The 25925-nt window shown below is 38.1% G+C and overlaps 2 protein-coding genes across 12 annotated transcripts in view; both read right to left on the bottom strand.

Annotated features, from left to right (window-relative positions):
* Positions 1 to 5702, bottom strand: part of SLC17A8 (solute carrier family 17 member 8) — a 47842-nt gene extending 42140 nt beyond the window's left edge. Inside the window, exon 1 of the mRNA XM_081595411.1 lies at positions 5607 to 5702. The gene's annotated coding sequence lies outside the window, so the exon portion shown is untranslated. The remainder of the gene's footprint in view (positions 1 to 5606) is intronic.
* Positions 5703 to 12409: 6707 nt separating this feature from the next.
* SCYL2 (SCY1 like pseudokinase 2) overlaps positions 12410 to 25925 on the bottom strand; it is a 55479-nt gene continuing 41963 nt past the window's right edge. For 4 of the 11 annotated variants that reach the window (XM_081595398.1, XM_081595399.1, XM_081595404.1 and 1 more), the window contains 6 exons: positions 21156 to 21274; positions 19475 to 19575; positions 18015 to 18081; positions 17784 to 17879; positions 15712 to 15831; positions 12410 to 14465 (listed from right to left, as the gene is read on the bottom strand). In XM_081595398.1, the coding sequence (XP_081451524.1) occupies positions 13821 to 14465; positions 15712 to 15831; positions 17784 to 17879; positions 18015 to 18081; positions 19475 to 19575; positions 21156 to 21274 (1148 nt within the window). In that variant the 3' untranslated portion in view covers positions 12410 to 13820. The remainder of the gene's footprint in view (positions 14466 to 15711; positions 15832 to 17783; positions 17880 to 18014; positions 18082 to 19474; positions 19576 to 21155; positions 21275 to 25925) is intronic. The other 7 variants (XM_081595407.1, XM_081595408.1, XM_081595406.1 and 4 more) reach the window with 3 other exon arrangements.

Here is a 25925-nt window from a genome sequence, read left to right as displayed (position 1 = left end):
CAGTCGTTCAGTCGTGTCCGACTCTTTGTGACCCCATGAATTGCAGCACGCCAGGCCTCTCTGTCCATCACCAACTCCCAGAGTCTACCCAAACCCATGTCCATTGAGTCGGTGATGCCATCCAACCATCTCATCCTCTGTCGTCCCCTTCTCCTCCCGCCCCCAATCCTACTCAGCATTAGGGTCTTTTCCAATGAGTCAACCCTTCGCATGAGGTGCCCAAAGTATTGGAGTTTCAGCTTCAACATCAGACCTTCCAATGAACACCCAGGATTGATCTCTTTTAGGATTGATTGATTGGATCTCATTGCAGTCCAAGGGACTCTCAAGAGTCTTCTCCAACACCACAGTTCAAAAGCATCAATTCTGCGGCACTCAGCTTTCTTCACCGTCCAACTCTCACATCCATACATGACCACTGGAAAAACCATAGCCTTGACTAGACGGACTTTTGTTGGCAAAGTAATGTCTCTGCTTTTAAATATGCTATCTAGGTTGGCCATAACCTTCCTTCCAAGGAGTAAGCGTCTTTTAATTTCATGGCTGCAGTCACCATCAGCAGTGATTCTGGAGCCCAAAAAAATAAAGTCTGACACTGTTTCCACTGTTTCCCCATCTATTTCCCATGAAGTGATAGGACCAGATGCCATGATCTTAGTTTTCTGAATGTTGAGCTTTAAGCCAACTTTTTCACTCTCCTCTTTCACCTTCATCAAGAGGCTCTTTAGTTCTTCTTCACTTTCTGCCATAAGGGTGGTGTCATCTGCATATCTGAGGTTATTGATATTTCTCCCCGCAATCTTGATTCCAGCTTGTGTTTCTTCCAGCCCAGCGTTTCTCATGATGTACTCTGCATATAAGTTAAATAAGCAGGGTGACAATATACAGCCTTGACGTACTCCTTTTCCTATTTGGAACCAGTCTGTTGTTCCATGTCCAGTTCTAATTGTTGCTTCCTGACCTGCATACAGGTTTCTCAAGAGACAGGTCAGATGGTCTGGTATTCCCATCTCTTGAAGCATTTTCCACAGTTTGTTGTGATCCACACAGTCAAAGGCTTTGGCATAGTCAATAAAGCAGAAATAGATGTTTTTCTGGAACTCTCTTGCTTTTTCGATGATCCAGCGGATGTTGGCAATTTGATCTCTGGTTCCTCTGCCTTTTCTAAAACCAGCTTGAACATCTGGAAGTTCACGGTTCACATATTGCTGAAGCCTGGCTTGGAGAATTTTGAGCATTACTTTACTAGCAGAATGTGGTCCACTGGAGAAGGGCATGGCAAACCACTTCAGTATTCTTGCCTTGAGAACCCCATGAACAGTATGAAAGCAGAGGTAAGGACACCTAAACTAGCTTGCTAGGGAATGGAAGAAGGTTTCCTAGAAGAGGGGTTGATAGTATACACTTTCAGGGATGAAAGAGTGAGGCAAATGAAAGAAAAACAATGTGGGAGAGAAGACTTGCATGAAAGAGCATGGTGCCTGGGGGGGAAGTTGCATAGTTTCAGAGTCAGGTGAGTGCACCATGTGGTTGAAAACAAGGTTGGAACAGTGATTGTGAGCTTTATATAATTTACAGAAGAGCATTAAAACATGTGCTCCCCATCTCAAAATATCAAATGAAACAAAGATAGAGGAAATGATGTGTACAGCAGAAACCCAAGGGCCATGAAATTAGAGCTTTGGTTTATGCTGGGAATATGTAGACTGAACATGCATTAGGAAAAAAATCCAGCTGTTGACAAGTACTTGATGACTTCCTGTCATTCTGTACAGAAACAGCCTCTTCTCTTTGAGAAAATAAGATTGACCAGCACATCTTTAGAGGTACTTGCCATGATCATAGCAATTCCTCATTCTCAGGGAACATCCCTCCCACTACCATCTCCCTCCTCTTTTATGGCAACAGGCCCCCCAAAGTCCCTTATACGCTGTTTCCTGTCTCCTCTGACCACTGTTGGATGAAGCAAGGATGGGCACCTGCACTGTGCTCAGCCAATAAGATGCCAAATTCTCCTGTAGTTTAACTTCAGAATTCTACGACTGCTAGTTATCTTGAAGAACCCTGGCGGGGGAGGGAAGGTGGGTGGGCGGGAGTGAGGGGGAGTATATTCACATCATGGACTGGAGCTGCAGAGAACACAGGTCTGGCTCAGTGAGAAGAATGAAACACAATGAACCTTTAGCAGGGCAAGGGTATCTGTTTCTAATGGCCTTCCTGTCTGTCTAGACCCAGCTGTCCTTCTACTCTTTGGTTTCTGAAATACCCATATCCTTGTAACAAATTGTCCTCTTTTTAGTTTACTTTAGGTAAGACAGTTTCTGCTCTTCAGGGATAAAGAATCTTGACTATATTAGGGACTTCCCTGGTGGTCCAATGGTTAAAACGCCTCCTTCCAGTGCATGTGGTGGGGGTTCAATATCTGCTGGGGGAGCTACGGTCCCACATGCCAAGGGGTGTGGCCAAACTTTTTTTTTTTAAAAAAAGGAAGAAAAAGAATCCTGTCTATGTCAATTATTTAAAACCCAAATCCTGAAATGCTAATACTGCCTGTATCTAACACCATGAGGGCAAGCTTGACTGTTCAGTTTAATTTTAGGTAGGACTCCAATCTCCCAACAGTGAAAAAAGTGGGTCTCATAAGTTGGTTGTTAGTGAAGTCATCCCATTCCAATCTACCTAGACCTCCCTCCCCCCAAAAAGTGAACAAATCCCAAACAACTTGAAAATAATATTTATTCAAGAAAATAATTTCATCAAATCAGATCAAAGTGTTAGGTGGAAAATTTTAACCCGGCTCAGAGCTAATGGCCAAATTATTCACCTTTTAGGATAAGAAATTTTATAAAGAAACAGAGGTAATGAAGAAAATTAATCTTCCTGAGGTTCCTTCTCTCCTGAATTCTATGGCAGCTTTTTCAGGCCTCATTCTACACCCCAGTTCCACACTGCTCTCCCCTGCTCCCTATAACATACTGATACCAACATAAAACTTTCTGTTAAACAACACTTCTCCCATCCAAAATTTGTATATTGTTGATAACTACCATTAGTTCAGTTCTAATCTGAATGTATATAAAATTTGATTTTTTTCCACTGCACTTCTATTTTTGACATTCTTTTATTTACAGTCTGTTTTACAAAACACTTTCTAGTATCTTACTTGATTCTGCCAACCACCTGTGTATCAAGCAGATAGAGAAACCGACGCAATTTTGCCCAAGGTAGCCTAGCAAGTAGAATGTAGAGACTGGGGAGCAGGTCCTTAAATCCATCTCCTGAGCTTGTGTCAGTACAATACACGGTACATTGTGATCCTATAAATCCACTGTGGGTACTAAAGACTATAACATAACAAGTCAGGAAAGACATGTTCAGAATCCTTGTGTCTTTAAAAAGTCATTGAGCACAGAACTACTGCCTGCCCTCCATATCTATGGATTCTGCATATGTGGACACAGAGGGCTGATAAGGGACTTGAGTGTCCAAGATTTTGGCATCCTGCTGGGGGTAAGGGTAGGGGGCTGGAACCCCTCCCCCACACGGATATAAAGGGGTGACTGTATAGGTAAGCTTGTGATAGCAAGAGCAAAAATTTTAGAAAAAATTTTGAGATTACATATTGTTTGCTTTCCCTAAAATGTTCCATTAAAAAAATAGGGCAAACCAACAGTAAAATAAAGAGAAATTAACATAAAACACTGATGTACCAGCCTCTGGATTAAGATTGCCACCAGCCACCCAAGTCTGATAAGGCTCCCTTTCTAAGGGGGGGGGTACTTTTGTGGAGTCGCTCAGTCGTGTCCGACTCTGGGACGTCATGGACTGCAGCACACCAGGTTTCCCTGCCCTTCACTATTTCCTGGAGTTTGCTCAAACTCATGTCCATTGGCAACAATTATCTCATTCTCTAGTCAATGTTTCCTTATTTCAAGTCATTGCTGACTTGAATTTCCTGATCTCATTTCATTCTCACAAAGGAGAATGAAAAACTAGAAATGACAAAGTAGAATGACCAAACAGTTATTATCTCCATGTTACCTATCAGGAAACTGAGGGGCAAACTCAAGAAGTTACATAGTCATATAGTTTTTGGTTACAAAGTTACAAAGTTTTTTGGTGGAGCCAGGATTGAAACCAGTTGATTACAAATGCACTCATTTTATTATACAGCACTATTTCCAGTCCACAGTAAAGCATTGTTAGTCTCATTACATTTCAGTCCACTGTGAGCTGGGTACTGGAATTCAATTTATTTGGCTCTATATTCCTAGTAGGAACATAACTTTATGCCATTATTAAATAAATGTCTCTAGAATTCTTTGCAAACATAAGCCTGCGCAGATGGAATAGAAACATATCAAGTTCTATTTTCAGTTCATCAATGTAACTGCTTAAATATTTTCCCCCAATTAATGAAAATTGAAATTTTTCCCAATTAATGGAAAGAATTTCCCCAATTTTTCCTATTAACGAAATCTTTAAAGTCAAATAATCAAAATACAGAAATACAGGATGTCTTTACACAGCATGAAATGATTTTGCATTTTTCATAAAAGAATGTATATAAATTTCTTTTATTTATGAAATACTTTAACTTCATTATTCACTGCTCCTTTGAGTTTATATCTACCTAGAGAAATAGGTTGGGCAGACTATTCTACTTTACTGTTGAAACCAACAGGCATGGAGAAGGCAAGTGATGTATTCAGTTCTTTTGTAGTTTGGAGCAGAATTGAAGATGAACTCATACCCATCTACTCATCTGCTGGCTGTCATTAGCTGCTTTTAACAAATTATTAACCCTTGTATCTTGGAGAATCCCATTCCCATAGCCCCTGGCACAACACACTCAGTGATCAATTTTTGAATCTGTTCTCTTGCTATAAGCCCTGCTCTCCTCCAGGGGATCTTCCTGACCCAGGGATATAACCTCGGTCTTTGGGCTTCCCTTGTGGCTCAGCTGGTCAAGAATCCACCTGCAATGCAGGAGACCTGGGTTTGATCCCTAAATTGGGAAGATCCCCTGGAGAAGGGAATGGCAACCCACTCCAGTATTCTTGCCTGGAGAATTCCATGAACTGTATAGCCGCCCATGGTGTCGCCAACAGTTGGACATAACTGAGCAACTTTCAATTTCTTGCTATAAAGATCATTTATTTTTCTTTAATGTGTTACTTCCTATTATATATTGGTATATATATATTGGCTCAAATAGTCATGAAATCCCTGCATCTAAGTAACTGGGGAAATACTGGTTCATTTCATCCAGTATGATTACAGTATGGGAAATATGTTCCAGTTTTGCTTTACACACCGTGAAAATTGACTTAAAAAGAAAAGATTCAAGGATATCTGAGACGGTGTCCAAGATAGAACACGGAAAATTTGATAATAAATGCATTTGCATAACAATAAAAATGAAACCTGAAAATGTGAGAGAAGTCAAGATCAGAGAGGATATTTTGGAGGATTTTTCACCACCTTCAAGTTTCTTGAAAGCACAAATGAAATCCAGAGTGTCCAGTTAACTTCAAAACATGAAGTAAAGAAAAAGATTCATATATCTAGGGCATTAAGAATCACGATGGAACAAGCCTACACACCTTCAACAAGTATTTCCTGTGAGGTCCTATCCTCCTCATAGATTCAGTTCTATAGGCTAGACATCAATCTGTCCCATTCAGTGTTCAAATCTGTACCTGAAAAATAGCCAATGTCATGGACCATTATTTGGAAGACAGTGACATCTTCTGGTGGTTTATAGACTAAATTCAATTACGCCAGACATTCTTTTACCCCAAAAACCATCCAGTTTATTTTTTGGCTGTGCAGCTTATGGGATCTTTGTTCCCTCACCAGCGATTGAATCCGGACCCCTGACGGTGAAAGCACCAAGTTCTAACCACTGGACTTCCAGGGAATTCCTGTCACTGTTTTAAAGTAGATTTATCTATTCAGTATATCTTTATTAAACTCACAAGTCTGGATTCTTAAATTTCTGAAATGTTCAATGAAGCATAAATATTAATGTAAAAAATAACAATATATCTCACCTATTTTACTCTTTGAGTTGGTGTTATCCCTGGCTTATTCAGCCAGCATTAATTCCACTTTTCCTTGTAATCAAGTCATTTGACCAGACCTTCCTTTATTCAAGTAATTCTCATATAAATCTCAGAATTCAAAAGGGCCTTGGGAGTTACCTGCTATAATCCTCTCCCTCATGTGTCCAGTTTGAGAAAATGTACTTCATAAGTAATCATTTGATAGCATCAAAAACAGTTTTTAAAAGACTGCCCGCAAGGTTGAGCTCAGGCCCCATCTCCTCTGAAGAAGCCTTCCCCACTCCCCCAGTCCAGGTTGGCGGTCCCTCTTATATTAAGATTTGTCACAGCATATATAGTATGTCCCCTACAACAGCAACCTTCAAGTTGTGAACTTTCAAAGATGCAAAACAGGTGTTCACATGTTTGGTATACATTGTCACATGCATGCATCCTCTACAAGTGATTGTGCTTCTGTGTACTTTATATAGTATTGCACAGTGCAGTAGTATGATACCTTTATTTCAAGACCAGGATGTCCAGAAGCAAGTGTAAAAGCATTAGTGATGTAGCTGGTACTACTGTCCTAGAAGATGAAAATGTTTAATTTTTAAAATTTTTTTATGTATTATTTGTGTGAAAAGTATTATAAACCCATTATATACACTACTACATAGTTAATCGTGTGAGCTGGATACCTAGGCTTGGACTATGAACAAACTGGACTTGACAAATGTGCTTTTGGAATAGAACTTGTTTGTATGTAGGGGACTTACTGTGAACCACACTGTCCTGTAACTGTCAACTTACTCAGCTACCTTTATAACCACAGTGCAAAATTCTTAATGACAAGGCCTATATCTCATTATGGGTTTCCCTGGTGGCTCAGTGGTAAAGAATCCATCCACCTGCCAATGCAGGAGACACAGGTTCGATCCCTCAGACGGGAAGACCCCTGGAGGAGGAAATGGCAACCCAGTCCAGTATTCCTGCCTGGGAAATCCCATGGATAGAGAGGCTACAGTTCATGTGGGCTATAGTTCATGCAAAAGAGTTGGAGATGACTTAGCGACCAAACAATATCTCATTACTACTTGTGTCCCAAGAATCTCACAGCCTATAACTATTTTTGGCTTATATTCTGAAGAATAAATATACTCAAATAATGCTTGGTGAGGTATCTGTTCTTCATTATTTTAGAGGCCTATGTCCATCATAAACAAGGTGGGGGTATCTATTGAGCACTTACAGTATGTCAGGGGCTTTGTCAGGTGTTTCATACAAGTTGACTTCATTTAATCCTAATAAACCTGTAAGACACGATTCTCATTTTATAGCTGAGAAAACTTATCCCAGTCAGTTAGTGAAAGAGACAAGATTCATTCACTCCACATCTTTATTTACACTCAACCTTGTTTCAAAATGAGAATTTCCAAGAACATAATACAAAACTTTTTAAAATAGAATTCAGAGCAAAGGAGCAAAAAGAATTTAAAAAATCAGATAAAGCCAGAAGGTAAGTACTGAACAATGCATACCATTAATGTCCTATGGACTTGCTACAGGTGGACTGCAAATTTGGCTGAACTTCACATCTGTTAATATGTGACTTGTTCTATTAGTCAGAGACTTTAAAAGATAGTTGCTTAGAAGCACATTTACTCCTAACTGAAACTTGAAGTTTCTCCTGTGGATCCTCAAAGCTATTGTATGTCAGAGTGATCCAGTGTCATCCTTGGTAAAGCTTCCACCATACAGTCCAAATGGAAATTGATGTGTGGCTAATAAAAGGCAATTTGGGGACAAAGGTCTCCACAGTGAGTTTAATTTTATTTGGAATTTCTAAGGAAATGGATGGATTATTCAGTGTTTAGCCTCCTCCATAAAACTTTCTCAAGAATGAGATTGTGAATGTTGGGCAATAAAGGTTGTTATCTGACAAGTATCTGGGCAGAGATATCATTACTGATTAAGGGCAGGTCCATATGAACAGGGCTTCCCAGGTGGCTCAGTGGTAAAAGAATCCACCTGCTAATGCAGTAGATGCAAGAGATGTGGGTTTGACCCCTGGGTCGGGAATATCTCCTAGAGGAAGAAATGGCAACCCACTCCAGTATGCTTGCCTGGAGAATCCCTTGAACTGAGAAGCCTGGCAGGCTACAGTTCATGGGTTCACAAAGAGTCGGACACAACTTAGCGACTGAGCACGGACACACCGTATGATCAGTAGAGCTAGAGATAGAAATACCAACTCCTTCTGAAACTGGAGCAGTTTAATGAGGATCCCACTTCAGTGAGGCCCTTCCATCTCTTCTCAAAAGTAATCTTAAGAGCACCCACTGTTAGAGACAAGATTTTCTAAAAAACTCTTTTGGATCTGTTCCAACTGAACAAATATGTAAAGAATCACATTCTGCCTCCACAGAGTATGAATACTATAATTTTAGCCTGAAATTTCAAAAAGAATATGCCCCCAATGAGTCCCAACTTTATCTGGCTCCAAAGTACTCCCAAGTGCCCATGGACATGGCCCATATTTGACTTTGGTTTGATCACTGCATTTAGAAAGACTGGCAGGAATCCAGAAGGGGCCTGTATGAATGTTGATTCCTACATTCAAACTTGGGACATTAGACTCTCAATCCCATTTACTTTTATATGAAAGCCAAATACAGGTTTTCGTCACAACTGAGGCCACCACAAAGAGTGTATGTTTAAAAAACAGGAGGGAAAAAAAAAAGAAAGTTGGAACTGTATCAAATAGGTATAGAGTAGGTAAATCATATTTCCACTCAAGGCACATTTCAAAAGAATGTTCAGAAAGTTTTAATATAGGCTATGTATATACAATTCCCTATAGCTGTTGTTAGCACCAGTACATATCCTGTGGCCCCATTTTCAAATGGCTTAACAGATTGAGGGGTCTTATCAGTGAAGGTGAGGATAGGAGACAAAAGCAGACATTTAAACAGGGAAATTTTAATGAAATCATTGTTAATTAGTAGAAAGCAGCTATTTTAAGAGTTTATAAAAAAGAACTCTTAAGGAGTTCAAAAGTAGCAGTGGCAAAAAAAAAAAAAAGGTACTACCTCTAGGCTGGGAAAAAGGAAAAAGAATTAAGGAACTAAAGACTAGGAGAGGCTTTCCTCCCCACTCCAACCACTCAAGCTGAGCACAGGACTTCTTCAGTGGAGGCATGGCTTCCACAGGAACATTCAACAACCACCCCCGCCCCCCACCTCCAGTAGTGAAGAAACTGTCAGAGGGCCAGAGTGGGAGACAGTTGCTTGAGGGAGGGAGGGGTGAAAGCAGCCCACTGGCGCTCCTCCGAAGTGGGACATGTGACTGAGGCACAGCTGGGGCTCTTCTGCTGGGGTTGCTGGGTTCCTGTGGTGACTACAAATGGAGAACCGGAATCCAGAAGGGACTTCATGATGCTATTGCTTTGCAGCACCACTTTAGGACAGGACCCTCATCAACGAAGCCTAACATTCTGCCAATCTGGCAAAAGAAGACATGTTTATAGGGTCCAGTATCACAAAGCAGGGCAGAGAAGGATGGATTTGGAGCTGGGGGTTGATATCAAAAGTAAGGTGATAACTGCTACAGTTCACTCTTTTGTCTTCTTACTGTCCATGTATACCTTCACTAACACAGGAGCTACTAGTCACACATGGTTACTAACTACTCAAAATGTGACTAGCCTGAACTGAGTATATACACTGGCTCTCAAGATGAGGTACAAAAAAGAATATATCATTAAATTTTCTATCAATTAAAATATTAAATTTTCTATCAATTCATGTTGAAAAGGTATTTTGGCTCTATTAAGTTAAACAAAATATATTACAATTAACTTCATCTATTTTTACTTTTTAATGTGGTTACTAGGAAATTTTAAATTACTTATGTGTTCTGCATTCCACGTGGTTAAATCCTCTCTGTGAGGCTGGAGCAGCTTGGCTGCTTTGGATAAAGCTTTCTATCAATAATACCTGTGTGTGTGCTGTGCTCAGCTGTTTCCAACTCTTTGTGACCCCATGGACCATAGCCTGCTAGGCTCCTCTGTCCATGGGAGTATCCCAGCAAGAATACTGGAATGGGTTGCCATTTCCTCCACCATCAATAATATCTAACAAGCTCTAGTATGGTAAAATGGCTTTTTCCACCATACTGCTTCCTCCTCAACCAAAATTGTATGCTTTAATTCTATTATTAATACATGTCTGGGTACTGCAAGCACTGCTGACCTGGCTCCCCCAACCATTCTCATCCACAATTCAGAGAAAAAGCCCAAAGGCTGATTTTGAGCATTTCTATTCTATCACCTCCATCTCCCACTGCTACATCAATTTTTCCAACATAAACATATTTATAGTACCAAATAAGTACTGAACACATAACACTCACCATATTTAACCATTTTGACAAAAACAACTCCAGAATTCATATAATAAAGAATATAAAGGATACCACTATGATAAAAAGCACTAGACTGCAGAATAGCCAAAAAAAGAAAATCTAGCTTCTATTTCTGGCTCTAACCTTCTTGGGTTAGGCCATGTAAATCTCTGATCCTCTGCTCCTACATCTGCTTGGAGAAAGAGAGCAATGAATTATTTCAGTTTTACCCAAACAACATCATGAAATCTGGGATTATAACCAGACTTTTTAAAATTAATAGGATATTATAATAATAATACACTACATGTGTTAAAGGTTTTATGAAACTTTTGTTTCACATATAAATCTCATATACTGGGTTTGTAATGTAAGATATATTTCTTGCTACTGCTGCTAAGTCGCTTTAGTCGTGTCCGACTCTGTGCGGCCCCATAGACGGCAGCCCACCAGGCTCCCCCATCCCTGGGATTCTCCAGGCAAGAACACTGGAGTGGATTGCCATTTCCTTCTCCAGTGCATGAAAGGGAAAAGTGAAAGTGAAGTTGCTCAGTCGTGTCCGACTCTTAGCGACCCGATGGACTGCAGCCTACCAGGCTCCTCCGTCCATGGGATTTTCCAGGCAAGAGTACTGGAGTGGGGTGCCACTGCCTTCTCCAAGATATATTTCTTACTGTCACAGTAATAGTTTGAGAGCCAGCAACATAATCTCTTAAAGTCCTATACTGTTTGAATTCATATAATTTGTTCTGTTCTAAAATTATTTCAAGACCAGTAAATAACAAAGCATGAAATTACAACTTAATATAGAAAGTTTTATAAAAGCTGAAATTTATTTGGTGCATACTCTGTGCTTGCTATCAGCTACTTTCACACATACCTTTTCCTTTAATATGTAAAAGCAACCATGTGAGGTATTTTACAGGTTGAAAAAAATAGCAAAAACCTATGTCCTTAACTTATTCACATGAAAGGTTATATGTGTCCCCAAACAAAAATAAAATTAAACAAACCCCAGCCAAGTACATAGTCTATTTCCATTTCCTTTTATGCATCCTCCAAATATACCACACACTTTAGCATTAGGAGAATAAAGAACCAATTCAAATAAAGGGAATCTTTCTTGTAATTTTTGGAGACAGGTGCTTTTTAACTACCAATTTCTACTCTATGCACAAGGGAGTTAAATGCTGTCGATATCTGAAATAATTTTAAGGTAATCCAATACTTTGAAAATTCTGTTCACATAGAAATACAAGCCTAAAAACAGCACTATTTTTAGAGGCAATTTCACAACAGAAAAAGGCAATGGTAACAGTTCAAGTGATAGAAATGACTTAAACAAAATACCTTCAAGAAAGGAGGAAAAACGTATAGAAAATTTTCTAAAAATATAGCACCATTACCTCAATGAATGAACAAATTTCAAGATGTGGAAATTACCTAAGAATCACAAATATTTCTCAAATAATCTGTTTTTATATTTAGACTTTCAAATTATATAGTTATAGTAAATTTTCTTATTAGCAGTTCAACACTGAACTAAAGTTATTTTACAAAATAAAAAGCAACTTCCTAAAGAACAGTGACTACTGAATTGTTACTAAGAAAAATTCTTCAACATTACGCAATTTTACCCCTTATGTAAACTTTTCTCAAGATAGATATTGTGTTACAAATAAGATACAATCTGGTATGAATGCATCTGCCAAAAACATTTATCTTCCTGGTGCTTTTCATTTCTTGGTAAGTTTCTTCAACATTCCTGAGTCCTTTCCTAAAACCATGTAAAAAGTACCACCCAAAGAAAAACCAGACGTAAAGCTGACTTTTTATTTTTTTAAATACCTTCTTACTGAATGCTGCCAGTAATATTATCAAATTATATCTTATAATTAAGTAGTATATGTTCAATGTGAGGATATATATTTTTTCAATGAATAAATGTAGTGTCAGCACAGTAAAGTTCATAGGATTTATTTCAAATGATTGCTGGTTTCTGATAGTTAAAATCCACAACTTTATGGCAGCAGTTACAATATAATACATTATAGTTCTCTGAAAGATCGGTTTAAAATTATAATGATGGAATATAACTTAACAAAACACAAATGACATCTATGGCATAAGACTCCACAGTTGACTGATCAGCTAATCAAAGGAAAACATCAGAGAAAGGCCTTGAAAAAGAAAGCATGTTTCCTGTTAGAAGAATTTATCCCTCTTTTCCTAAAAATGGTTAATTATGAACATAAAAATGTTTGAATGAAAGACCCTAAAATTCCAAGAAAAAAATTAAACTTCAGATGCACTAAGTGATGACGTCAGACTTAACAAGCTGAAAATTAATCTATTAGCATCCAGAAGATACAAGTGCTCATTTTTAGAGAAGTAAAGTTTATTACATTTGAAACAATACAGCAGAAATCTCAAAAGTTTACTCATTAAATATAGTTTAATTCTTACAAATCTCCTTTTGAAAATGCAATTCATATATGCTGCAACCTTTGAAGTTTGAATTCAAAATGAAGCATGAAGGCAGCAATCAGGAAAAAGCACAGAGAGGGCTTTGTCAAATACCTGTACAAATCAGTACATACCTCTTCTGTCTGTGACACAGGAGGAAAAAAAGTGACTCTAAACATATCCAAGTAAACAGAGAAAAATACATTACTACTTGAGGCAGACCATGCTAAAAAATAATTTACAATGATCAGTTTGCATTTATGATAGTTAATAATGCCTTTAGTTTGAACCAATGAAATTAAGGTTAAATTAAATTTTGCGGTATTTGCTCAGTCTTTTGTACTAAACATTAGTTCATCTGAGAATAAGACTGGAAAAGCAAATGACCTAATCCTTTTCATTATGTGTATTATTTTCTCAGTTGTACTAAATGCAAACAAATCAATACAGCATCAAGATTTTTCACATATTTAAAATGAAGACTAATGACTTGTGAAGGTAGACTGTGTACCACGTAGTATTTAACAGATGAAACTTGCAATTATCATCAACTCAACTTTTATAATACCAAGAAACAAGCCAAAATAAACATTTGATTAAAAAATTCTGCTATTCAAGATACTCAGGTGTCTTTTTTTTCTCATTGAGATTGATATGGGTTGGGTCTTTTAAAAACCTGAAGAGGAGTTGGTAAGAGGAAAAAAAATCCTCAATGCTTTAAAAATCTCAACTGTTAGGAGTCCATACAACTACTATGCTGGCATGAAAACAGGTGTTTTTTTTTTTCCCTATCACAGGACCACTCTCCCATAGAAGTACTTCCTCCAAGCCAGCTATATAAAGATGTAAATCAGCTTACCCATGATTAAAACTGAAGTAATCCTTCAATAATAGGAGCATGACACCTCACCCAAAAAGATCTTTTAGATCATTGCTAGCTGAACTGCTACTGGTCATAGTAGTTGGTGGCTGTGCAAAGTTCTGTGGGTTAAAGAAAGGATTAGCCTGCATTCCAAAGGCAGATTGTCCCATCACGTTCACCTGTGTTCCCATTACTGAACTGCCCATACCTGGAGACCCTTGAGGAGGTACAAACTGATTAAGCCACTGATTTGGTTTCTGTTGTGATAACTGGTTCATGCTAACTTTGGGTTTCTGAGGGCCAAAGAGATTATTAAGAGCAGACATATCTGTGGGTCTTTGCTGAGTCTGCTTTCCACCTGCAGGAGGAACACTCACAGCATTGAAGTTTGGCAAGGTGGAAGGTGTTCCCAGTGTCATCTTGGTCACTGCAGGTGTGCTTGGACTATTGAAAAAGTTCTGGTTTGTATTAACTGGCATGTTGAATCCTGAAGTCTGAAAGCCCATGTTAGCATTTAGACCATTTGTTAAATTTCTCTTTGTATTGTCAATTGGTGTAGAAAACATCATGCCAAGGCCCGTGGAAGGAACAGAAGTGAAGGAACTTGAAGCAGAAATTTTAGGGGTGCTAACAGAAAGACTGGTCAAAGATGACATGTTATCCATCAAAGTGTCTGTCAGGTCCTTAGTCTGAAAAATACAAGGAAATTACTTTATTCCAAATTACTTTAAAATTAGTAAAACGCTTGATAAATTTTATTATGAAGGACAAGTTAAAATTAAGCTTGTCTACACTGAGACAGCAAACTACACAGTTCACAGGCCAAACCCAGTTTGCCACATATTTAAGGCTCTTTAAAGATGAACATTTGCAACAATTTGATGACAGGGAACAAAACTTTAAACTCCAATTAAATGAAATGTTGTCTCCCCCATTGTGCCACCAAAAAGCAGAATTGCATTTTTCTCATTAGATCTGTATTATAGAAAAGGATGTTGTTGCTGTTTAGTCGCTAAGTTGTGTGCCTCTTTTGCAATTCCACGGACTGTAGCCTGCCAGGCTCTGTGGGATTTCCCAGGCAAGAACACTGGAGCGGGTTGCCACTTCCTTCTCCCTGGGATCTTCCCAACACAGGGATAGAACCTGGGTCTCCTGCACTGGCAGGCGGATTCTGTATCAGTGAGCAACCAGGGAAGCCCCACGGAAAAGGATACTTTATTATTTTTGTATTTTGACTTTCATCACAATTGTGTGGAAATTTAGTTTTCTAAATTTCTTTATTCTTATATAAGTACCTACAAAATATTTTGCCTCTTGGCCCACAAAGATTTTTCCCAGAGGAAAAAGTTTAATGATTAGGAGACAATAACAACAAAAATAATTTAAAGAAAGCTTTTAAGATAAAGTTATTTCTGAAACCAGTAAGAGTGTAAACTTTCTCCAAGCAGAGAACTTAACCACTGTTCTAAAACCAGCACCTAAAACAGTGCCTGGAACATAGAAGGAAATAAATACTGGTCAAGACATATAGGTAAGAATCCCTAAATCAAGTTACAAACATGACTGTAACAAAAAAGCCAAAAAATTAAAATTATTTCTTGCTCAAAAATACATAAATGCACAACATAATATTCCTGATCAATTCAAAGTGAGCAGAGTTGAATTAGTATCACAGACCTAGTATTTTTAAAGAACTGTCCCATTAATCTAGCTTCTTCTTTATTGGTAACAAGCACTATCACAAAACATTGTACATTAGGCAGGTTATTGAGGAGTTGCTGGAAAATCCTTTATGCCCATACTTCTTAGAAATTACATATTAAAGTATTCTCTGAAATACATTTTCATAAAACACTAGTAGGTAGACTAGGTTCTATATTACCTTACTCTTTAAGAGTAGTATGCTTGAATTACACAAAAGAAATGAACTCTGACCTGCTTGACTGGAGCAATAGGTGTGTGAACTTGAGGTTTAAGAGGCTGCTGGCTTTTCAACTTCTGTGCCTGTTCCTGTTCTTTTGCTAATTTTTGTTTTTCTTCAAGTGTAAGTGATGCCTTAAAACAAAACAACAGCAAAAAAAAAAGTTAACTGACAACTTTCATAATTTCCTTTGTAAAGCAGAACATTGCGTTTTTGTATGTTTGATAATACCATTTGACAATACTTGACAATACCAAGTAGTTTATGAACTACTGTATTGGTGACTGCCATAGCAGTATAACTAAAGTCAGTTATAGTTTAGTTTTGTGGGTTTTCTATTTGGTTTTTTTCCTTTTTCAATATATACCGTTCATTTATTTATTTATTTTTAATTGTAGGATAATTGCTTTACAATGTTGTATTAGTTTCTGCTGTACAACATGAATTAGCTATAAAATTGGGAGATTCTTGTTCAACTGTTTTTATCTTACTCCAAAAAATATTTTAAGAACTCATCAAAAGCTAAGTAAGAATTAAGCAATCTTTTTAAAAAAACATGAACAAACAACATTTTTCAAGTACCTGTATGTGTAGAACCAAGACACTGTGGTTTACAAAATTGTAAGAGGACATACTGTGGGCTTAAAGGTTGGCAAAGTAGATCTCAGAAAAAAGACAGACACTGAATTTGATGCAGACATCAGTATCAAAAATGTTGTTAGACCACCTGACCTGCCTCTTGAGAAACCTGTATGCAGGTCAGGAAGCAACAGTTAGAACTGGACATGGAACAACAGACTGGTTCCAAATAGGAAAAGGAGTCCGTCAAGGCTATATATTGTCACCCTGCTTATTTAACTTATATGCAGAGTACATCATGAGAAACGCTGGGCTGGAGGAAGCACAAGCTGGAATCAAGATTGCCGGGAGAAATATCAATAACTTCAGATATGCAGATGACACCACCCTTATGGCAGAAAGTGAAGACGAACTAATGAGCCTCTTGATGAAAGTGCAAGAGGAGAGTGAAAAAGTTGGCTTAAAGCTCAACATTCAGAAAACTAAGATCATGGCATCCGGTCCCATCACTTCATGGGAAATAGATGGGCAAACAGTGGCTGACTGTATTTTTGTGGGCTCCAAAATCACTGCAGACGGTGACTGCAGCAATGAAATTAAAAGACGCTTACTCCTTGGAAGGAAAGTTATGACCAACCTAGACAGCATATTAAAAAGCAGAGACATTACTTTGCCAATAAAGGCCCGTCTAGTCAAGGCTATGGTTTTTCCAGTGTTCATGTATGGATGTGAGAGTTGGACTATAAAGAAAGCTGAGCGCCTAAGAATTGATGCTTTTGAACTGTGGTGTTGGAGAAGACTCTTGAGAGTCCCTTGGACTGCAAGAAGATCCAACTGGTCCATCCTAAAAGAGATCAGTCCTGGGTGTTCATTGGAAGGACTGATGTTGAAGCTGGAAACTCCAATACTTTGGCCACCTCATGCGACGAGCTGACTCATTTGAAAAGATCTTGATGCTGGGAAAGATTGAAGGCAGGAGGAGAAGGGGACGACAAAGGATGAGATGGTTGGATGGCATCACTGACTCGATGGACATGGGTTTGGGTGGACTCTGGGAGTTGGCGATGGACAGGGAGGCCTGGCGTGCTGCGGTTCATGGGGTCACAAAGAGTCGGACACGACTAAGCGACTGAACTGAACTGAAACCAACATTTCAACTGGAAACTATAGTTTTATAGTTTATTATTCAAAATCAGGAGCAGAGAAGAGACACTGTAGAATTAATCAAGGGATGTGACTGGCAAAGTACAATAGAAAGGACAAGAAGTCAGGCAACCTAGAAACATTACCAATGTGGGAAAATGAATAACAAAGGAAGTTAAAAATATTAAGCATGTTTATTCTCAACATGGGTTAGGTCATGATCCACTGATAACTGTTAAATTTCATAAAGATAATTAAAGAATGTTTCTATTAAGCTACATAGTATTTCTCAACAAAAAATCTATGGTTTATAGAAGTCATGTAATATAAATATGAGTATCAAAAGAACAGTAAAGAAACTTACTCTTTTTTGTTTATTCTGTAACCCATCCTCTTTATTTTCTGATTCACCACCAGTCAGAAGGTCTGCTCCAATGTTATTAAAGACTTTGTCAATCTGCTGAAACGGAAAAAGATCAACCAGTTGAACAATGTGCAAAACTTTACTGCTTAAAGATCAGAAGCTTCTGAAATGGAGCGCACTGTCAACTACTTTTCCCCCCCCAAAATTAGAATAATCTAAATATCTTCTTACCTGAGACCCAACATTTGTAACTTTTGTCTCCTCAGAAGCATTCATTTGATTTCCTATATCCAAAGATCTGTAAGAAAGAGCTGAGTTATGACAAAGCTATAAAAAGAAGTGTTTTTAAAATACTTGTCCTAAAAATAGTTCACCCACATAGAATTTATTACAACCTAAACAAACTGCAGCTTCATTAAGGAGAGTCATAATCTTTTTCATTATTTACTATTAGTGTCTGCTTGCCCCTACAAGTAACATTTGTATACAAGTCTTTTTTAAAAAACTAAACATTTGAGATTTACTGGAGAATTTACTCAGGTGTCAACAAAATCATGCAAGGACGGTTCTTACCATATGACAGGTCACTGAGAGACAAGATACAATATGGGAACTTAACATGATTAAGTTCAGAATCTATGATTCTAACAATAAATTCTATATCACTGAATGAAAGATGTGGCCAACATCTATGCCTTGAAAAATAGGTAAGATTTATTTAGATAGGAAGAAAAAAAAGAGAAGGTTCATTTACACCTCAAGTATAAATACTAGATAGAAAATTTCTCTGTTGTAATTTTTAAAGATTTTCAGGGTTCCTATGCTAACACAGTCAATCCATTGATAGCATATATATATAAATACATGTATGTATAGACATATATATCTCACAGAATATGTAGCATATACAAATGGCTATTTCATGTAATTCTACACATTGTGTATTTACTTCCATAAAGCCTTTACCTTACAGTGGAGCAAGACCAAAAAAGCTTCTTTTGGAGGATTTGGTTCGTGACTAGTATCAATTTTACTGATTTTCAGATATCTTTGGCTCAGGATTAAACATTAATGGGCATTCTAAACACATGTATTTTTCTTTGGAGCAAAGAATATAGTGAAGATTTGATCATAAAAACTGGCATTTTCTATGGAATAATTTTCATCTTTCCCTTCATCCTTTGTATACTAATATTTTGCAAATAATTTAGAAAATCCTCTCTATAAAACACACACACAAAAGAGGTAGATGCTGTGGTACTACACATGGAATGAATTCTCTGTAAATGTTTCAAAGGTTAGATAAAAGAGAAAGGGAGAAATCAAAACACCAGGATTTCACAGATTTGAAAAAAACTTTTAAGTGGTGCTCTTGGTAATCAGCACCCTGACTTTACAATGCTGGTGGCTAATATGACAAGAGATTTTTCTCAGAAACAGAATTTTCTTTATGTAGAGAAAACATTAAGATTATATCATGTTATGCTTTTGTATTTAAAAATAACATCAGATTTTCAACAACATTCTATTTAAACTCAGTTTAATTTCATCTGCTGAAAAATTTTTACATGCTTTACATAAAGTCAAATTGAAATCCTTCAATTTTTCTCATCCATATTCTAGGAAATCAACCATGACATAACTTTAATGTCACTCCTGGACCATGTGCAATTCATATTCAACCTACTTACTTCTGCTGTTCTTGCATTATATGAAGTTGCTCCAGTTTAGTCTTATGTTCTGACTCCAATCTATTAAGCATCTCTTTTATGACGGAAATGAAAGAATTGAACTGGTATAATAAGAAATTGATATAGTTATGATGTTTCAAGTTAGCAACAAAGTAATCTAATAAAAAAATTCAATAAGTTATTCATAATATTCTCTATTTTTACCAGAATATGACCCATAGATCTGATGACACAAAAATAGACTATACATATTTTAGCTCAGAATATCGCAGCAAGCTTTTACAGTATCTTTGTACAGTGGTGATATTTTAAGTTCCAGAAAACATGTCTCAATAAGTTTTATATTCTGAGCTAACAGTTATTACTCAGCAGTCTTAAATAAATTCAACTCCATCAGTTATTACACATTGATTTTTTTTTAGACTAATCCAAAACTGACCACCTGATATGTGCACATCTGAACACAATCTGTTTGCATGCATGCTAAGTCGCTTCAGTCATGTCCGACTCTGCAACCCCACAGACTGCAGCTCGCCAGCTCCTTTGTCCATGCAATTCTACAGGCAAAAATACTGCAGTGGGTTCCCATGCCCTCCTTCAGGGCACCTTCCCAACCTAGGGATTAAAACCTGCATCTCTTGTATCTCCTGCTCGGCAGATGAGTTCTTTACCATTAGCACCACCTGGGAAGCCCCCAGTCTGTTTAATGATGCATAAAAAATTATTCGTTATTCAGATCATTATAAAAATGACATGTTTGGCTAAAATAAACCTTCTTTTCTAAAAAGCTAGTAGGAATATTAAATATACATAATCTAACTTTCAAATAATTAAAGTTCATAAGAATACCCAACTCAATGTCAAAACATAGTTCAAGTTTTAGTTAAAATTTAGTTAAATAATTCTTATGGTACTTCAGAAAGAATTTATTTCAGTAATACCACATATTACAGGAAGACTCTAGAAACTACTTTCTTCCCTCCCCAAATCCAATAGTCATATACAAACATAAGAGTTGGATCATAAAGAAAGCTAAGAGCAGAAGAATTGATGCTTTTGAACTGTGGTATTGGAGAAGACTCTTGAGAGTCCCGTGGACTGCAAGGAGATCAAACCAGTCCACCCTAAAGGAAATCAGTCCTGAATATTCATTGGAAGGACTGATGTTGAAGCTGAAATTCCAATACTTTGACCACCTGATGCGAAGAACTGACTCACTGGAAAAGATTCTGATGCTGGGAAAGACTGAAGGCAGGAGAGGAAGGGGACAAAGAATTGACTCATTGGAAAAGACCCTGATGCTGGGAAAGACTCAAGGCAGGAGAGGAAGGGGACAACAGAGGATGAGATGGTTGAAAGGCATCACTGACTCAACGGACATGAGTTTGAGTAAGTTCCAGAGTTGGTGATGGACAGGGAAGCCTGGTGTGCTGCAGTTCATGGGGTCGCAAAGAGTTGGACACGACTGAGCGACTTAACTGACTGCCTGAACAAGGCTGTCAATAATCCCTCTTTATAACTCATATACTCCTTACTTTGAATGTAAAAAGCACTCTCTTCATATACCTCTTCAACATATTTTTCCTTGTTTTATCAATGTTTATGTGTAATATATTTATACATTCAATGGTAAGAAAACAGTAAGCTGAATAAACTGAATAAAGCACAAAAATATTCCTACCTGATTGAGATTAAGATTGTTTTCAATACTCAGGGGAATCAGATGAGGCAATACTTTTCCAGCCAGCTGCTCTTTGGTGATTCCCAACTTCTTATGGGTAAATGTACATTTGTAAATACCTGATTTAAAAAAAAGAATAAAATAAATGTTATAATTCAATACTGCAAAATAGAAATCAGAAAAACAATGTATCTATATAAAACTCTTGATAATCAGTACAGTTACAAATTTTTCCTTATCAATGCTTTGAAGAAGAATGTTCTTACATATGTATCAGAATGATTTCAGCTTTACTGTCAGTTTAGATTTAACATATCAAGACACACTTATCCCATATTCTTTGGCTTAAAACAGTGTAACTGTAAAAGCCTGTATTTTTTTGGTAGATATACTTATCTGAATGCAGAATTCCAAAGAATAGCAGGGAGAGATAAGAAAGCCTTCCTAAGTGAACAATGCAAAGAAATAGAGGAAAACAATAGAATGGAAAAGACTAGAGATCTCTTCAAAAAATTACAGATACCAAGGAAACATTTCATCCAAACAGGGGCACAATAAAGGACAGAAATGCTATGGACTCAACAGAAGCAGAAGATATTAAGAAGAGGTGAAAAGAATACATAGAAGAACTATACAAAAGACCTTAATGACCCAGATAACCACGATGGTGTGAGCACTCACCTAGAGCCAGACATCTTGGCGTGCGAAGTCAAATGGGCCTTTGGAAGCATTACTACAAACAAAGCTAGTGGAGGTGATGGAATTCCAGCTGAGCTATTTCAAATCCTACAAGATGATGCTGTGAGAGTGCTGCACTCAATATGCCAGCAAATTTGGAAAACTCAGCTGTGGCCACAGGACTGGAAAAGGTCAGTTTTCATTCCAACCCCAAAGAAAAGCAATGCCAAAGAATGTTCAAACTACCATACCATTGCACTCATTTCACAGGCTAGCAAAGTAATGCTCAAAATTCTCCAAGCTAGGCTTCAACCGTACATGAAACGAGAACTTCCAAATGTTCAAGCTGGATTTAGAAAAGGCAGAGGAACCAGAGATCAAATTGCCAACATCCGTTGGATCATAGAAAGAGCGAGAGAATTTCAGAAAAAATACTTCCGCTTCACTAACTATGCTAAAAGCCTTTGACTGTGTGGATCACAATAAACTGTGGAAAATTCTTCAAGAGATGGGAATACCAGACCACTTCACCTGCCTCCTGAGAAATCTGCATGCAGGTCAAGAAGCAACGGTCAGAACTGGACATGGAACAACAGACTGGTTCAAAATTGGGAAAAGGGTATGTCAAGGCTGTATACTGTTACCCTGCTCATTTAATTTCTATGCAGAGTACAATCATGTGAAATGCCAGGGTGGATGAAGCACAAGCTGGGATGAAGCATAAGCTGGGATCAAGATTGCCAGGAGAAATATCAATAAACTCTGCTAGGCAGATGAGACCACCCTTGTGGCAGAAAGTGAAGAAGAACTAAAGAGACTCTTGATGAAGGTGAAAGAGGAGAGTGAAAAAGCTGGCTTAAAATTCAACATTCAAAAAATGAAGATCATGGCATCTGGTCCCATCATTTCATGGCAAATAGATAAGGAAACAATGGAAACAGGGACAGACTTTATTTTTTTGGGCTTCAAAATCACTGCAGATGGTGCCTGCAGCCATGAAATTAAAAGACACTTGCTCCTTGGAAGAAAAGCTGTGACAAACCTACACAGTGTATTAAAAAGCAGAGACACTACTTTGCCAACAAAGGTCAATTTAGTCAAAGCAATGGTTTTTCCTATAGTCATGTATGGATGTGAGAGTTGGATATAAAGAAGGATGAGCACTCAAAATTCTCCAAGCCAGGCTTCAGCAATACGTGAACCGTGAACTTCCAGATGTTCAAGCTGGTTTTAGAAAAGGCAGAAGAACCAGAGATCAAATTGCCAATATCCGCTGGATCATCGAAAAAGCAAGAGAGTTCCAGAAAAACATCTATTTCTGCTTTATTGACTATGCCAAAAGCCTTTGAGTGTGGATCACAATAAACTGTGGAAAATTCTGAAAGAGATGGGAATACCAGACCATCTGACATGTCTCTTGAGAAACCTGTATGCAGGTCAGGAAGCAACAGTTAGAACTGGACATGGAACAACAGACTGGTTCCAAATAGGAAAAGGAGTACGTCAAGGCTGTATATTGTCACCCTGCTTATTTAACTTATATGCAGAGTACATCATGAGAAACGCTGGGCTGGAGGAAGCACAAGCTGGAATCAAGATTGCCGGGAGAAATATCAATAACCTCAGATATGTGGATGACACCACCCTTATGGCAGAGAGTGAAGAAGAACTAAAGAGCCTCTTGATGAAGGTGAAGGAGGAGAGAGAAAAAGTTGGCTTAAAGCTCAGTGTTCAGAAAACTAAGATCATGGCATCTGGTCCCATCACTCCATGGGAAATAGATGAGGAAACAGTGGAAACAGTGTCAGACTTTATTTTTTTTGGCTCCAGAATCACTGCTGATGGTGACTGTAGCCATGAAATTAAAAGACGCTTACTCCTTGGAAGGAAGGTTATGGCCAACCTAGATAGCATATTTAAAAGCAGAGACATTACTTTGCCAACAAAAGTACGTCTAGTCAAGGCTATGGTTTTTCCAGTGGTCATGTATGGATGTGAGAGTTGGACGGTGAAGAAAGCTGAGTGCCGCAGAATTGATGCTTTTGAACTGTGGTGTTGGAGAAGACTCTTGAGAGTCCCTTGGACTGCAAGGAGATCCAATCAATCCATCCTAAAAGAGATCAATCCTGGGTGTTCATTGGAAGGTCTGATGTTGAAGCTGAAACTCCAATACTTTGGCCACCTCATGCGAAGGGTTGACTCATTGGAAAAGACCCTAATGCTGGGTAGGATTGGGGGTGGGAGGAGAAGGGGACAACAGAGGATGAGATGGTTGGATGGCATCACCGACTCGATGAACATGGGTTTGGGTAGACTCCGGGAGTTGGTGCTGGACAGAGAGGCCTGGCGTGCTGCAGTTCATGGGGTCGCAAAGAGTGGGACACAACTGAGCGACTGAACTGAACTGAGCACTGAAGTATTGATGCTTTTGAACTGTGATGATGTTGGAGAAGACTCTTAAGAGTCCCTTGGAGAGCAAGACAATCAAACCAGTCCATCCTAAAGGAAATCAATCCTGAATATTCACTGGAAGGACTGATGCTGAAGCTCCAATATTTTGGCCATCTAACACGAAGAGCTGCCTCATTAGAAAAGACCCTGATGCTGGGAAAGATTGAAGGCAGGAGGAGAAGGGGAAGGGGACGACAGAGGACGAGATGGTTGGATGGCATCACCAACTCAATGGACATGAGGTTGAGCAAGGTCTGGGAGATGGTGAAAGACAGGAAGCCTGGCGCGCTGCAGTCCATGGGCCACAAAGAGTCAGACATGACTGAGCGACTGAACAACAACAATGATAGTACCAGTAAAAGCCTATTTGAATCAGGTATAGTTCTTACAGTGTAGCAGTAAGGCTACAGAAATGTTTCTGTATTCTGAACACAGCTAAATATATATTTCAGACTACTCACTCAAACTTAAAAGTGTCTAAGCATAGGTCCTATACCTTTATTCACTTTAACCAATCAGACTCAACATCTCTGAACTTTAATAATTTAACTCCACACAATCCTTCTCTGTTGTCTTACATATTTACTCAACTTTCAAGACCCTGCTGTTACAACTATCTCACAAAGCCTTCATTTGGTAAACTGAGCACATCTGCTCCTCAATCTCTGAATGCTTTCATGGCATAAGAGTTTTGTATATAATCTAAAGCTTTAGAACACACCACCTCCTATTATTCTCCAGTTAATGCATACTTCAGTTACATACTCAAAGTAACTCTGTATGCCCACTAAATGCTTGTTTGCAGAGCACTATGCTCATTACTTTCCCTTCAGTTGGTCTCACTGAATTCTCATAAAACTCCTATAATGATATTATTTTACCCTTATGTGATAGATAAAGAAACTTTTCAAAGTTAATCCAGGAACTGGCACAGCCAGAATTGGGGTTAGGTCTCTTTTCACTGTGTCAGACTCCTTGTCAAGAAGACTAATTTCCTTGAGCTCAAAAGTTTCATAATGTATCACAAAAATTCTTATGTCTACAGAGGTCCACAACAGCTTACTTACTGACCATTCCTATAAATATTTACTGAGGATATTCTATAAATCAGGCACTATAGTAGGTATTTAAGATACATGGCTGAATAACATAGATTTTCTTCAAAATTAACACAGAACTTCAAGTTTAGTAATTTGTTAATGTTTATGTGATTCTACAGCTAATAGTATCACAGACTCCAGCATTTACAGATTGGACTTCAACTATTTATAAACAATTTCAGAGTTTTTTTAATAAAATGATTTATAATTACATGCTGATGGACTAGAAGGTGCTGTAAAGCTCATAATGCTTTATTAGCACTTAGCATTGAAAAATATATGCTCATATTTTGTTGTTGTTGCTTAGTTGGTAAGTTGTCTCCAACTCTTCTGTGACCCCATGGGCTGTAACCCATCAGGTCCCTCTGCCCACGGGATTTCCCAGGCAAGAATACTGGAGTGGGTTGCCATTTCCTTCTCCAGGGAATCTCAACCCAGGGACTGAACCCATGTCTCCTGCATTGGCAGCTGGGTTCTTTACCAGTGGGCCACCACAGAAGCCTTGTGTTCATATTTAAACATATCTAAATTAAGAGCCAAC

The sequence above is a fragment of the Giraffa tippelskirchi genome, chromosome 4, assembly GCF_054371585.1.
Source record: "Giraffa tippelskirchi isolate mGirTip1 chromosome 4, T2T-mGirTip1v1.2.pri, whole genome shotgun sequence".
Lineage (NCBI taxonomy): Eukaryota > Metazoa > Chordata > Mammalia > Artiodactyla > Giraffidae > Giraffa > Giraffa tippelskirchi.
The sequence above is the reverse complement of the archived record's forward strand: the minus strand, read 5'-3'. Positions and strand labels throughout refer to the sequence as shown.